This window comes from Dipodomys ordii, unplaced genomic scaffold (genome assembly GCF_000151885.1).
Source record: "Dipodomys ordii isolate 6190 unplaced genomic scaffold, Dord_2.0 Scaffold55, whole genome shotgun sequence".
NCBI classification, from domain to species: domain Eukaryota; kingdom Metazoa; phylum Chordata; class Mammalia; order Rodentia; family Heteromyidae; genus Dipodomys; species Dipodomys ordii.
In genome coordinates, this window is record NW_012267271.1 from 3,836,175 (window position 1) to 3,851,816 (window position 15,642).

At 45.6% G+C, this 15,642-nt stretch overlaps 1 protein-coding gene across 4 annotated transcripts in view; it reads left to right on the forward strand.

Moving 5' to 3' along the window:
• The window catches only part of Garnl3 (GTPase activating Rap/RanGAP domain-like 3), a 114,356-nt gene that overhangs the window by 75,061 nt on the left and 23,653 nt on the right, over window positions 1–15,642 (forward strand). For all 4 annotated transcript variants that reach the window (XR_001175245.1, XM_013021323.1, XM_013021325.1 and 1 more), the window contains 7 exons: window positions 1,374–1,489; window positions 3,289–3,393; window positions 4,583–4,657; window positions 8,010–8,121; window positions 13,329–13,427; window positions 13,729–13,845; window positions 14,544–14,719. Coding sequence is in view for 3 of the 4 variants with exons in the window: in XM_013021323.1 (XP_012876777.1) it covers window positions 1,374–1,489; window positions 3,289–3,393; window positions 4,583–4,657; window positions 8,010–8,121; window positions 13,329–13,427; window positions 13,729–13,845; window positions 14,544–14,719 (800 nt within the window). In the remaining variant the exon portion in view is untranslated. The remainder of the gene's footprint in view (window positions 1–1,373; window positions 1,490–3,288; window positions 3,394–4,582; window positions 4,658–8,009; window positions 8,122–13,328; window positions 13,428–13,728; window positions 13,846–14,543; window positions 14,720–15,642) is intronic.

The window sequence follows — 15,642 nt, forward strand, 5'->3', positions numbered from 1 at the left end:
ATTTGATAACTCCATAAGGAAATAGGATTATACCCATTTTATGAGTTAGACACTGAAGTTCCAAGAAACTAAAAAACTGCTTAAGAATATATACCTAGCAGCAAAACTGGTATCCGTACTCATTACTGTCTTGGCTTCAGACTCCTTTACCACACACTTGCTGTTCTATGCACTAGTGTGTAAGTAACAGTGCATTCCACTTTATTGGCTTAATGTCTATAATCCAGTAAACCCTACCTTCTTCCAGAAGAAATGTCCATTAGGTTAAGACTCCCAATAGTCTGCTAAGACAATTGTTGTTGTTTTTTCCTAACAAAATGGCAGCCTGATGGGTTGGTCTGATGGGTTGGATCACTGGATGGATGGGTCAGGCAGTAGTTAGACACATGGCTAACCAGGTCTTTAGGTAAAATTAGATGGACCCTCTGCTTAGGAAGCTTTCCATGCAACAATAAAGGAAAGATAAACAACATACCTACAGTGTATATGGATCTGCACATAGAAATTTAGAAAGTTTGTAAGCATTCTTCCATGATGGGAAGGACAGACCAATAGCAATTCCTACAAAGTTAGGTTATTTTTCATCAGTGTGACAAATACCTGAGAAAAACAACAGAGCACAATTACAAAGGTTTCAGTTCCCAGTTGCTTGGAATATCATGGCAGCAGATCAAGACAGAGGAAATCGAATCTGCTCACCTCACAGCCAGGAAGCAGAGAGAACAAGAAGGGGACAGAACAAGAACAACTGGGCACTAGTGGCTCACACCTGTAATCCTAGCTACTCAGGTGGCTGAGATCTGAGGATCACGGTTCAAAGCCTGCCAAGCAGGAAACACTGTATGAGTCTTATCTCCAGTTAATCAAAGAAAAAGCCAGAAGTGGCACTGTGGCTCAAGTATTAGACTGCTAGCCTTGATCATAAAGGAGCTCAGTGACAATGCCTAGGCCCAGAGTTCAAGCCCCAGATTGGGGAAGGAAGGAAGGGAGGGAGGGAGGGAGGGAGGGAGGGAGGGAGGGAAGGGGAGGAAAGGATGGAGGAAGGAAGAGGCCAAGGGATGACTGCCAATAACCATCTTTCTCCAGCTAGGCCCCAGTTTCTAACAGTTCTGCTGCCTCCCATGAATGCCATGGAATTCTGAATCCATCAGTGGATCCCTTGATGAAGTCAGAGTCTTCATGGTATTTTGTCACACTAATGAAAAATAACCTAACTCAATCACCCCGCAATGATTGGATCTAACTGCTGGGACCAAACCTTCCACACAAACCATGACAGCAGAAGTGGGTGGTATGGATCATGCATTTTCTTGAGAACAGTCTTCAATAGTTACTAATGCCTGTAATTCCCTTTTTTACTTGATTTGTTTTAGTAATTAATGGTGAAAAAGCCACTTTGGAAACCCCAACCTTTGCCCAGAAACGCCGGCGTACTCTGGACATGTTGATTCGTTCTTTATACCAGGATTTGATGCCAGATTTGCACAAGGTACTTGGACCCATGGCCTTCTTTTCCTCCCATGGGACCTGAGCGGGTAGCACAGTCCTAGCATTGAAGCCCTGGGTAAAGCATACAAGTCACTGTCCAGACTCCCCTGCTACCTAAAGAAAGGCACCTGTTGAGTGTCAACTACAAGGACATGATTTTTATCAACTTGAGGCCTATGGAAATCGAGGCACAGGTTGGGGCCTGAGTGTCAGTGCTCCAGAGCACTGAAGAGTACTTTGGGGTGGAGGGGTGCTGCCTTCAGTAGAATTGCTCAGTGTTACCTGGGCCATGGAGCTGATGGAGAGACAACAATAGGGACTGTTTAAAGAGAGATGCTTTCGGGCTGGGAAGGTGGCTCAGTGGTAGAGTGCTTGCCTTGCATGCATGAGGACCTGGGTTCGATTCCTCAGCACCACATAAGCAGAAAAAGCCAGAAGTGGCGCTGTGGCTCAAGTGGTAGAGTGCTAACCTTGAGCTGAAGAGCTGAGGGACAGCGCCCAGGCCCAGAGTTCAGGCCCCATGACTGGCAAAAAAAAAAAAAAGAGAGATGCTTTCTTACATTTGCTGGTAATTTCTTGCCTGCCCCATAATCAGGTTCTGAAATAAGCATTTCCACTTGTTGGAAGCCCATTTTGTGCTAGACACTTGTTAGGCCCAAAGTATGTCCACTCTGATGAGACCCTGCCCCTTCCTGGCACCTCTGGGGCACCTATGTTCTTTGGAGGCTCCTGGACTCAGCATGAGCTCACTAGGATCAGTGACTCATTAACACAGAATAAAATCACCTTTTGTCACAAACATTTCCCTACTTAACAAGGAAGTACAGAACAAAATGGGGGGACTCCCTTAGAATCGAACCACTCATTCATAAACTCCAGTAAAAATAATTAATTGCTGATGATGATGTATGCCCCAGGGAGGAGCTAGAGCTTCTTGGCTCCTTCCTTCCCTTTAGCACATGATGCCATGCATTTACAGCACTCTTTGATTTCTGTCTGCTCGATGCACCTTAACAACCCTCAGAGTGAGCCAGGCTAGCACCAGGCCTGATAAAGCAAGGCTTCGTAGATAATCTGTCCACTCCTTTCCTTCCCTAAGGTCAGGGAAGGGTGAAGAGAGGGCAGCAGGATGAGTGCTCACTCCCATAGCTTCCCCTTCATAGCAGTGACCCCATGTACTAGTCCTTCAGGTCCTTCATTCTGTCAGCTTTGCCAGCCTCTGTGCTCCAGGAGGACAGATACTGTGGCTGTCACATCCCTAAGCTCATCACAGAACTGAGTGCCAGGTCTGTGCTTGCTGAGTGAGTACCCCACTTATCTGACATGGGTTGGAGGCAGTGCCAAGCACCTTGCATATATTACCTGGCTTAATGTAAACAACACAGCTAGGAGACAGATACCCAGTTAACCAGCTTGCCCAAGGTGGCCCACAGGGCCACAGAATCCCACAGCTCTTAGGGGTCACTATTCCCATTGAATTCAGTGGATTGCCTTCCACAGGCACCGTTCTTTGGAAATGGCATCCTGGAGCCATGCAACACTGTCAGTAAATGAGGTAGCTGCAGGTTTGGCTGGTCTCAAAGCCTGTGTTCTCAGCTACTATACAGTGCAGGCTCTGCACCCGTAGATTCTATCCCTGCATTTAGTATGGCTCTGGAACATAGCAAGGGCTCAATAAATGCTCCCTGGGTGAATGAGTAGCAAGAGTAGAAATTAGACCATTCGGACAAATAGGTTTGTGCTTAAAAGATACAACTCGATAATTATTTGTGGAATTCATAACTTGTTTTTCTTTTTCAGAACATGCTTAATAGACGGTCTTTTAGTGATGTCTTACCTGAATCACCCAAGTCTGCACGGAAGAAAGAGGAGGCCCGCCAGGCAGAGTTTGTACGAGTGGGGCAGGTGGGTTCTGTTCTGAAACCTCTTCTGAGAGACTTGTAGTTAGGAGTCCATCCAAACTAGATGGCTCATGTGCAGAGCCTGGCTTCTTGCCACTGTAGGAGCTCTGTGACTTCTCCAAAGACTGTCCCAGAGACCCCACCTGAGGGTTCTGACAGCTGTGTGGATATGGCTTCCGATAGGCGCCTGTGAGAACACAGCGCTCTCAACAGTAGGATAGTTTCTTCAGGAAGGAAATGCTTCAGGGCCCAGCTTTGGCTCCCTCTTGTCAAGAAGTCATGGGCCATTTGCCTGTCACCTAGGCAGATAGAGGGGAGTTAACTTGGGTGATACACCTTGGACTTTTCCCTGAGAGCATACATATCACTCACAAAAGTCCCAGATTTCTACCCTGTTACCTGGAAACAATCATCATATTCACTCTCTTACCCCATGCCTTAACGAAGTCATTCTCCCTTTGCCTCATTCCCATATGACACTAGCCTTTCTCAGTTCTAAGCTTCCTGCCTGATCCCACATCATATCAGGGAAAAAGAGGAGGGCTGCCAGCTGCAGATAAAGTTTGACCTGGAAGTAGAACACTTATGCAAGTCAGGGTGAAGGAAGATCCTGTGATCAAGAAAAACTTGAAGACAAAAATCCCTTTTTCCAAAAAAAGATAGCTAGCTTCTTTCAGAGATTCAGAGCCATCGAGTTTGAGGGAAGGCCTTGGAATCTATGTTTTTTAATGCTTAGAAATCACAGTACTGGGCTGGGAAGGTGGCTCAGTGGTAGAGCGCTTGCCTTGCATGCTCGAGGCCATGGGTTCGATTCTTCAGCACCACATAAATAAAAAGAAAAAAGCCGGAAGTGGCGCTATGGCTCAAGTGGTAGAGTGCTAGCCTTGAGCTGAAGAGCTGAGGGACAGCACCCAGGCCCAGAGTTCAGGCCCCACGACCGGCCCCCCCCCCAAAAAAAAAAGAAATCACAGTACTGCTATCAAAGTTAATGACAGAATGTATCTGGGGTGATTTGGACTGGGACCCAGTTCTTAAGGCCCCACGATGGCCAGTCATTTCTGATTGTCAAGGGTGAGTCCGTAGAAATGATGATTTCTGTTTCTTCTAGTTTTTTTTTTCAAATTGCAATTGTTTACCCTGATGTTCTTCTACTGCCTGAAAACAAACTTTAAAAGAGACCTCTTTTCCATAAGGCACTCAAACTGAAGTCCATTGTGAGAGGGGACGCCCCATCAAGCTTGGCAGCTTCAGGGATCTATAAAAAGGAGGTGAGCGGGGTCTTTCAGGATGACCTGTGAACGTCCTTTATGCTCACTGAGATTATTGGGACTATTAGGAAAAGGTTTGGGGTGGAAGAAAGAAGAACTTACTGCCTCTAGCATCTTCAGGAAAGCCTGATTGCATAGAGTATCCCTGTGTTTCCACTCCTGCCTCTGCCTGAATGGACAGAGCAGAGGTCTAGGCCAGGTCCAGGCTACCAGGCTGATTCTACATGGTCCCTGAAGCTTTTTGTGCCTATGTGTTATATTATGACCAAATATGTGCTCTGGTATAAGAGGTCTGGATCCTGCTCATCCCTTAGAAATTAATGTGATTCTTTGGGCCTACATTGAAGCAAAGATTTTTCACTAAGTACGGGTTCAGGTCACCTCCAGTTTCTTATCTACTAAGTCTGTGTGAGGCTTGAAAGGTTGTGTTCCTGACTAGTTCTGGAAGCCATAGAGGTGGCTGTTCAGAGGAATATAGTTGAGAAACCACTACCTACTTCTGGTTCACTCAGCCAGCCAAAAAGTTCTTGTCTTATTCACTTCTTATGTCCACTTTCCATGGGGAAAATACTAGGTGGGTCATCAAAAAAGCCACACAAATTGTAGCACAAACTTAGCATACCCACACTCTGATGCAGTAAAACAACATCTTACGGTTTAATTTCATTCCAAATATGTGAGTTAAATGGAACAAAGTCATTCATAGCACTTCACTAGAGAAGGGTCCACTAGAAAAGCAAAAGAACTACAAAGGCATCTGCTTTAGTGATAAAGGTAAAGATGATTTGGGCCTACACATTTGGAAGGCTGCTAGTAGGAAAAGATAAGCTCAAACTATGGTTGACCCAAATGCTATAACCTGTTTCATACTAGACTGATGTCCAAGCCTCCTCTCTCAAGACTGCTCATGTTCATGGTAGGGATGCAGTGTTTCTGAGCATATCACAGTACGAGTTAATAAAATTCTTGAAAAGTTCTTTGGCATACATTAAAATGAAAGTCTATAAAACTCTAACTTGGTCACCAAGAAACAACAAAGAGCAACATCCATTGTTAGAGTCAGAGGCCCCCACAGGCCTCTCTTAGAGAAGCCCTCCTCAGCAGAGGTCCCACTGACTGCTGTCACTTGACACCATCAAGGCCACAGACCCATGTGCTGCTGTTCCCTAGCGCCATCTTGTTCCCAAGAACAGGGCTTTGCCAAACACCTGTAATCATAGCTCCTCAGGAGGCTGAGATCTGAGGATTGTGGTTCAAAGCCAGCCCATGAGACTCTTATCTCCAATTAACCACCAAAAAAACTGGAACTGGAGTTGATGGCTTAAGTGATAGAATGCCGCATTGAGTGAAAAAACTAAGCAACAGCACTGAGTTCAAGCCCCAGTGCCAGCACACACACACACACACACACACACACACACACACACACACACACACACACACAAAGAATAGGGCTTTGTCAACCTCATAGGCACCCATCATTTCATGAGCTGTGTTGGCAGTCTCTGAAGATCCCCCAGAAAGCCCTGCACTCGGGTGAGCAGGCCCAGAGGCCACATTCCCATCCACAGAGTCTGCACCGAACTTCTCACCTGGCAGAAGGGGCCTGGCCTAAGACAAACCCCAACATCATCAGCAGAGCATGTGGGCCCAGATCTCAGGTGATCCCTGACGTTCCATGCCCCAATGTTCAGTAGATCCCCAGCTCTTGTAGTTACTGGCACCTCTGAGAACCATGAACACCCCACACAGCACACACTAAAATACCAGTGGCAAAAACAGATGGCATTTTGAATACGAGAGTCTCTTGGGCAGGAGTGGGACAGACACATGTGCTTCTCCTCCACCCACCACAGCCTACCTGCTGACATTAACAGTTTTCTATGGCTTATAATGATGTTATAAATACCCAAATGGCCCTAGGTAGAGCAAAACTTCTCGCCCCTGCTGTAGATTGTCCTTTTGGGTGAAGGGCCCCTCCTACATATTCGTTGGCCAGAGAACACATCATTATGAAGATGCAGTGGTTCTGTCTGAGTGCCACCCAGAAGCACTGGTTTCCATATCTGTCTCCTGTATTGCCTTTATATTGCCATTGTTCCTTCATGTCCTCTTGCTGCAAGTCACAAGCTCAGAGTTGCCAGAACTCATCCTGGGGAAATGTCATTTCAATTAGTAACCTGTCCTGTGTAGCCTTTTTTCAATTCATTAAACATTTCCATATGCTTTAGGTGATCTTTTCCAGATAGTGCAGGTCTCATCTTAGCAAGTCTAATGCTCTTCCCAAGGCTGTGGGTTTTCTAAAAGGGAAACATGTTCTGCTTTTCTAACCTAGCAATAATCCACACAGTGTTTACCCCAGCTCTAGCAACTGCAAGGTAGTCCTCAGAGCCTTTGTGTGACTCAGAGGCTGCTAGCACATCCTCCCAGACACACCCATGTATATTTATGTGCAGCTGCAGGTGGGACATGACCCACCTGTGTCTGATTGAGAATAGAGGTAAAGACATAAGACTCCAGCTTGTCCCCAGAAATCTCCAAAGACTACCAGAGCCTAGGACTGAGCTAGGAGCTCTGGAGGGAAGTGAATGATTCCCCTGGACATGTCCATGGTTCTGGTGTCTCTGAAACCCTAGTAGACAACCCAGTGACTTCAGGTGCCCACCCAGTCCAGAGACCATTGTCAGGAAGAACAATCTAGGCCTGGAATAAAAGTGATGATGCTAAAACCCCAGGAAAAGAATGCAATATGGCCTGTGGAGGGAGTCGTCGTTTCCTTGGTAGTGCTTGCTGTTTTCCTACACCCATTATTTTTTTCTTTAAGATTTTGTAAAGTAGGTGGGCCAGTAAGCCTTTTCCTAATAAGACGGCATCAATCTCTTCTGTGCATCTTGTTTCATGACCTTGTTGAATCAGCAACACAGGAATCATCTTGACTTATTTACAGTAACTGTGGGATTTCTTTTTAAGATGAACTAACCTCAAATTTCTAAAAAGTAGGCACTGATTGGCCAGTTTCCAGATGTTAAAGAAAACGCCTCGCTTAGGACACATTGCCAGTGTTTGCTTGTCTAGCAACATTGTCGGTCTCTGTCTGCCATAGTGCATTTCACTGGGCATCAAAGAGAAACAGGTCATGGTGCCAGAAATAGGGGGACCGTGCTGCTTTCCTATCACACATGTATTTGGAAAGTTCCTCTCCTTAAGTGAAGTAACTCAGTCCAGACCCCGTGTATCTCCCACAAGCATCTGTGTTACTGTTTCAGGCATCGGTGTTCTATTTGTTTCTGTTTGGTGGGCATGGGTGTTTTTTCTGGTGCACTTATTGTCCGATGCTTGTGTTGCCTCGCAGCCGTGGGAGCCCCAGTGTTTCTGCAGCAGTTTCCCTCACGAAGCCGTGTGTGCAGATCCCTGGGGCCAGGCCCTGCTGGTTTCCACTGATGCTGGCGTCTTGCTAGTGGATGGTTAGTGAGTAGCTGTTCTACAAATGTCTTTATTTGTGTGGCTCATGGTACTACTGCTCAGGGAGTGACTGAGAACCAACTCAATGTGTGGCCCACAGGGACCTGGCAGTTTGATAGCTTTACAAATGAGTTCCATTTTCAGGGCAAGTAGAGGGTGGATATTTTGAACCAAGCACACTGGAACATGACTTCCTAGGCTCACCCCTTCTCCTAATCTTTGATTAGTCTGGGGATATTAAATGATATGTTATAATCTCATTGTCAGCCAATACTTTTCATGGCCCTGACATTTTATCTTAAATCAAAAGGGGACACATTATTTAGAGTCATTCTTGGGAACAGTCTCTGAAAGTTCAATGCCAGGCATGGTGGTTCATGCTTGGAATCCTAGCTACTCAGGAAACAGAGATGGGAAGGAATGAAGTTCAAGGCCAGCCCAGGCAAAAAAAGTTAGCAAGACTGTATCTCAACAAATAATTTGGGCATGTTGGTTCAAACATGTAATCCCAACTAGCAGGAGGCTGTGGGTAGAAGGATCATAGTGCAAGGCCAGTCTTGGGCTAAAATATGAAGTCCTATCCAAGTAATAACTAAAGCAAAAATAAATTAAAAGGTTGAGACCATGGATCAAGTGGTGCAGTACCCTAAATTCAAACTATGAACAACACAACAACAAATTTAGTTCTGAAAGTACTGAGTGTCTAAAACAAGCCATATGAGTCAGGTAAACTATTTTTGATGAATATAGAAACAGAACAGTTAGACAGGGAGACTGATTTCAGCCCAGTAGAAAAGCAAACTTTCCCACAGTCAGCTAGCTCAACCTGCCCTGGGGCAGTACCCTGTCGCACAGCTGAATGACCCTGGGCCAGGCATGATACACCCACAGCCAGGATGCTGTGGCAGACATACAACTTCAGATGGATCAGGGTGTAGACAGGGCCAGCAGGAGGTTCTTTTAGTTTATTCCAGACTCCTGATGAATGTGAGAGGAGCAAGGAGCTAAATAAATCCTGGCAAAAGTCATCTTCTGGACTTGGACAGGGCCTCACAGACTGCACAGAGGTGGCTGCCCCGTCTCTGGTATGACCATACAGACGTACATGAAAATCCTAACACCACCTCTGAGAGTGACTCAGTGGCACCCCTTTGGCATGGTCTTTTCTCCCTAAACCCCTCCATAGCACATTTACAAAATTCCAGCTCTGTGTTGCACCCTGTGCAGCACCTTCTGCTTACAGCAGGAGAGGTGACCCTACTGCAAGTGGGCTGTTTTCTGACTTCGTTATTTTTGGTCTGGGTCTTTCTGTGTGTGCTAGTCCTGGGGCTGGAACTCAAAGTCTCACTGAGCTTTATTTCTTGTGGCTGATGCTGTACTATTTGAATCACACCTCTACTTCAGCTTTTTGTTGGATAAGTGGAGGTGAGGGTCTCGAGGATTTATCTGTATTGACCGACTTTGAACCATGATCTTCAGACCTCAGCCTTCTGAATAGTTCTATAGTGTTATTGGTGTGAGCCACTGGCACCCAGCAGTACGGATCTTAATTGTGTGTCCATGACCTAATCATACCTACGGCTAATTCAACAGAAGGCAGATAATTTAAAATTCATCAATTGAGAATTTAAGTCCTTCATTTGAGAAACACTGTGGTCTAAGGAAAGTCCAGGGCTGAGGCTGGGGCTCAATGATAGAGTGCTTGATAAGCATGTGGAAGGTCCTGAACTGGATCTTCAGCACCAAAGAGAAAAGGCCTCAAGACTCTCTAAGTGGAAGGCATTTTAAGAGGCTGATAAAATCTTACAGTGATGAAAAATGATGAGGCATACGGGGACAATTACAACCAGGAAGAGGGAGTCTAGGGATTAATCAGTTACCTGTGTTTGGCATATAGTAGTAGCTTATTAAATGGTAGCTGTTACCTTTGCTATCTTCCTGGGAATTTACTTTAATAAAATCCTTAGATTTTGCCAAAAGCACATAGGTTTGAGCCTAAAGAAATAAAAGAAGAAGAAAAGAAAAACCAAAACAAATCTCTGAAAGGCTTAGTCTGGTCTCCTAGCTTCATAGATCAAGGCCTAAACAAACGAGTGACTTGACGAGGTCACACTGCTCAGATGTGCTTCCTATCCCAGTGCTCTTTCACAAACAAACTGCATTTCATTAAAACTCAGGTACAGGGGTTGGGGATTTAGCTCAGCCTATCAAGTGCAAGGCCCTGAGTTAGGTCCTCAGCTCTGGGGGAGGAGGGGTGGGGACACGGGGAGCTATAGCCAGGGTTGAATCATGCCTATAATTTTAGCTACTCAGAAAACTGAGATCTGAGGCTCTCAATTTGGAGCCAGCCCTGGGCAGACAACTCTGTAATGCTTACCTCTAGTTAACCAACAAAAAGTTAGAACTAGCAGTGTGACTTGAGTGATAGAGTACCAGCCTTGCTGGGAAAAGCCAAGGGAAAGGCCCTCCCTGATTTCAAGCCTCAGTACTAGTGCGTGCGCGTGCACACACACACACACACACACACACACACACACACACATGCTAAGCTGTACCAGTGTTTTTGTCTGTGTTTTAATGCAGATTTCCAAAACCTGGGAAAAATTTGGATTTAAAAGAAGGTTCAATTATTGTAAAGCTTCCTAAAAACAAAGAAATCTGAGTAGGATTTTTATTCTAAGTATTGGGATTCAACTCAGGGCCTTCAGTTTACTAAGAAGAATCCAAACAGATTACCAAGTCCTTTCTGAAGTTTTAATGTTTATCAATCCAAAATTTAATGGTGGTGTCTGATACAGAGATTGTCATGGTTTTCCAAAAAATTCTTTTCTTCCACATTTGGAGGAAGTCCATTAGTGGCTATATTCACCCACCACCTGTATAGATATTTATGTAGATTATTTTTCTCATGTCCTGACTATGCAGTGATCCTTTGTTTTTGCAAAGAAAGAAAATAACATTTAAAGTTCTCTTTGTACTCTTCGTTATGCCATAATTCTCTTATATCTTTGTTTACCTTCTTCTGGTCTACACTTAATCGTATTATGAATTGTTTTGGTGAGTGAATCTGTCCATTTGCTCCAGGCTGAGTTTCACTCTAGCCCATTAGCCTTTGCTTAATTTTATTAGACCTACCCGAGAGAGTCTGCTCCTTTCAAGGTCATTATTAAAAACCAAGATCCTTTGCTCTCATGACTGCTGCACAACCTACTTTGAAGGAAGACTAAATACCAATTTTGTTTTTGCCATGCATTTTGGTTTCACAGTACTAGACAAGCTGTCTGTAAAAGATTGCTTCTTCCTACAGAGATTACAGGAAGGAAAAATTAATGGAGCAATCATTAATCACAGGTCTCTTTGCCCTGTCCTTACTTCCTCTGCCAGTTCAGCTATCTGAGAAAGAGTAGACGGAGAATACATGCGAATTTTCTGTCTACTTGGTTTGGTAGCTCTCCTGTTTCCAAGGTCAAATGAAGTATTCGTGTCACTTTTGTCTTCATAAACTCAAGGTGTGACCTTGAGCAAGGTCCGAACACCTGTGAACCCCAAATTCCTCATTTACTAAATGAGAACATTGCATATCTCCACCTAGCTGGGTCCTTTGGACATTCTGAATTAATAGAAGACACACTAAGCATTGGGGTCTGGCCCATAGGAAGCCCTTGGGGTGTGTGATCTGCCATTGCTATGCTGCTCTTACCCCAGAATGAGGTAATGGCAGTTATTTACCCAACTACAATGACAGACATTCATATGGGCATCTTGTATTCTGAACACTGAAGTCTTCCCTGGCAGCAGTACAGACTCTGGAATCAATTCCTTTTTGTAAGGGGCCTGGGTAGAGGAGGAAGGAAACTGGTTCATGAGCTGACATAAAAGTCACAATTTTGGCTGGCTGCCAGTGGCTCATACCTGTAACCCTTAGCCAGTCACGAGGTTGAGATGTGAGGATCAGATTCGGAACCACACCAGACAGAAAAATACCCATGAGACTCTTACCTTCAATTGACCACTCAAAAACCAGGAAGTAGGGCTGTAGCTCAAAGTGGTAGATAGCTAGGCTTAAGCAAAAGAGCTCAGTGATATAGCACCCAGGCCCTGAGTTCAAGCCCCATGACCAACCCAAAAGAAAAAAAAAAAGAGGAAATAGAGGCAAGCCCTGAGTGTGTGTCTCATGTGAGCACCATGGCTGTTCTGTGGCACATCCAGAGTCCCTGGGCCTGCAAGAGCTGGAGCTTCCTCCGAACAGAGGGTTGCATTAATCCTAGTGACTAGCCCCTGCTCCTGCCTAGGTATGCAGAGGAAGGGTTAAACTCCCAGCTACATTGGGATTCCTAGAAGGGGTTGGGGGGCGGGGTGCATGTAACTGAATTATAATGACCAAACACATACCTACAACAGAGCCCTAGAAAACTGAATGAGGTGCAGAATGAGGCAGCCGCTGCCCTGCATGAGATCTCTCACCAGCCCTGGCCGTGTCTGCCTGGCCCTGATTCTACACCAGACTCAGCCTTTTTCTTCAGAACAGCCTTAATCCTTCAGCCCTTATGTCTAGAGCCCCCCAGGGACAAAGTAATTGTTAACAATTTAGGATCCCAGTAAGTAACCTTAAAAAGGAATTCTGTGTATAATTCAGTCTTTAGTCATCCAATTACCTGAAATCTTCCAGAGTATTTCAACTTGATAGGTTGTCCCCCCCATTCCCCACTATGCAACATGTCTAATTGATATTCTCTCTTTACTTATTTTTGTCTAAAAAAATGAAGATTTCAAATTCCTATATGGAAACACATTGGAAATTTATTGTGGACATAGACACAGAGCAGGTGAGGGCAGAGCACATTTTAAATGCAAAAAAAAGAAATATTTTTACTTTTCTGGGACATAGAAAATGATCTAAGATACGGTGTACTTTCAAATACTATATAAAAATAAGAAAATACTGAAGAGAAATGACTCACATCATTTTTTCATGTGGTGTTTAGCCCTTTGATAGAAGCCCAGTAAAACATGAGGTTGAGGTATGTTGCTTTGTCTTGTAGTTCGCATGCTTTCTCCCTAAGCTGAGTGCTTGAAGTTCATGTATAAACCTCAGGAGAGTTCTAGAAGCTGACTCCTTCCTTGCCCAGGTAGAAGTGGGGTCTGGATCTCCCACAGGCACATGCCATAGGTCACAGAGTCCAGCCGGTAACCAGCCTTCCTTTTCCAGATGACCTTCCATCCGTGCCCGTGTTTGACAGAACGCTGCCTGTGAAGCAGATGCACGTGCTTGAGACTCTGGACCTTCTCGTCCTCAGAGCAGACAAAGGTGCTACCCTTCTGCGCATGCTCTGTGAAGGAGGAAAACCTTGGCCTCCCATGGCGGCAGTGAGGGGGCCACCAGGGTCTCACCTCACAGGGGAGCTGCTGTTGCTTTTCCGGTGTCAGTGATGGGACACACTTGTTGAGGGGGAGGGGACTGAGCAATGGAAAAAAGGAGGCTGCATCGCTAATTATGGTTGTGCCAAAGTGCTGAGGGATGTCTCACAATTCTACACACCTCCTTCCTACTGTGCTACTGTCATTTTGCCTCTCCATCCCCTTCTCTGCCTTCTTCCTGCTGTCACCAGGGAAAGATGCCCGCCTCTTCGTCTTCAGGCTGAGCACTGTGCAGAAAGGCCTCGAGGGGAGGCAGGCTGGGAGGAGCAGGTCTGACTGCCGAGAAAACAAGCTGGAGAAAACCAAAGGTGACTTGGTCTTCCTACTTGGGAAGTTTCTGCTCAATTCATTACTTTTCCTCAGGCAGCCTAGGTTTTTACTGAAAATTAAAATGAATAGGGAAGTTGTTGCCTAGCAAGCCCAAAGCCCTGAGTTTGATCCTCGGCACTGCACTTTGGGGACTAGAAATTCTAGGCCTCTATCACCAGTTTTAGAGGTGAGTTGAAGTCCGTTAGCATCTGTGGTCAGTCATGGGCCTTGAACTCAGGGCCTGGGCTGTTACTGAGCTGTCTTGCTCAAAGTTAACGCTCTACCATTTTGAGCCACACCTCCATTTCTGGTTTTCTCAGAAAACCAGAATTGGAGATAAGAGTCTCATGAGGACTTTTCTGTCTGGGGTGGCTTTGAACTGTGATCTCAGCCTCCTGAGTAGCTAGGATTATAGGCATAAACCACTGGTGCCTGGCTGAGTAACAATACTTTAAGACTTTGTTTCCTGGAGTTCTGGTCACCTCCACTTCAATTTGTCTGTAGTAAGTTTGAGACCAAGCCCACTAACAGGAGAATAGAAGGACTGTCACTGCTGATGTCATTTTCATGTCCACTCCATTTTCCCTGGTATCAGAATCATCCTCAGCTGACCCCTGAGTGATGCTTAACTTCTAGGGTTCTTAGGAACAATTCCAGACCACCTCCTCTGTTGCACTTCTATCATTTGTCTTCGCAGGCTGCCACCTGTATGCTATTAACACTCACCACAGCAGAGAGCTGAGAATCGTGGTTGCCATTCGGAATAAGCTGCTTCTGATTACAAGAAAACACACCAAGCCGAGTGGGGTAACCAGCGCCTCACTGCTGTCTCCCCTGTCAGAGTCTCCTGTTGAAGAATTCCAGTACATCAGGGTAGGTTTCCTCATTTTTTTTTGTCAATTGTGAGATCTGAACTCAGGGCCTGAGCACTGTCCCTCAGCTCTTCAGCTCAAGGGTAGTGTTCTACCACTTGAGCCACAGTGCCTCTTCCAGCTTTTTCTGTTTTTGTGGTGCTGAGGAATTGAACCTAGGGCCTCATGCATGCAAGACTCTACCACTGAGCCACCTTATCAGCCCCAGGTTTCCTCTTTACCTCGCTGCTCTCCTGGCCAAGGCGCCATGGGCCAACTCCTTCCTTCCCACCCTGGGACCATCCACTGCTTAGCAGCCCTGTGTTCTAACCTGTGCTTGAGACTTCTGTGTTGTAGCTTAACCCTAGTCTAAGATAAAAGAGACAACTGCGAACAGATTCTCTAGCACCCTGGAGGCCTCTGTAAAAACTTGTGGTTGGAGGCCACTAGAAGGTTCCAGACAAAGCAGTAGCTCTGGGTCTGTGTCTGTGACTGTGTCTGTGCGTGCGCCTATGCGCACATGCACATGCCAGTCATAGGGCTTGAATTCATGGCCTGGGCGCTGTCCCTGAGCTTTATTGCTCAAGCGCCTACCACTTGAGCTACAGCTCTGCTTCAGGTTTTATGCTGGTTAATTGGAGTTACACATCTCATGGACGTTCCTGCCTGGGCTGGCTTTGAACCAGGATTCTCAGTCTCTTGAGTAGCTAGGATGAGAGGCATGCACCTCTCTAATCTATACATATTTTTTTCTTTTTTTTGTTTGTTTTTTTTTTTGGGTCCGGTCGTGGGGCTTGAACTCTGGGCCTGGGCGCTGTCCCTCAGCTCTTCAGCTCAAGGTTAGCGCTCTTATCACTTGAGCCACAGCGCCACTTCCGGCTTTTTTCTTTTTGCTTATGTGGTGCTGAGGAATCGAACCCAGGGCCTCATGCATGCAAGGCAAGC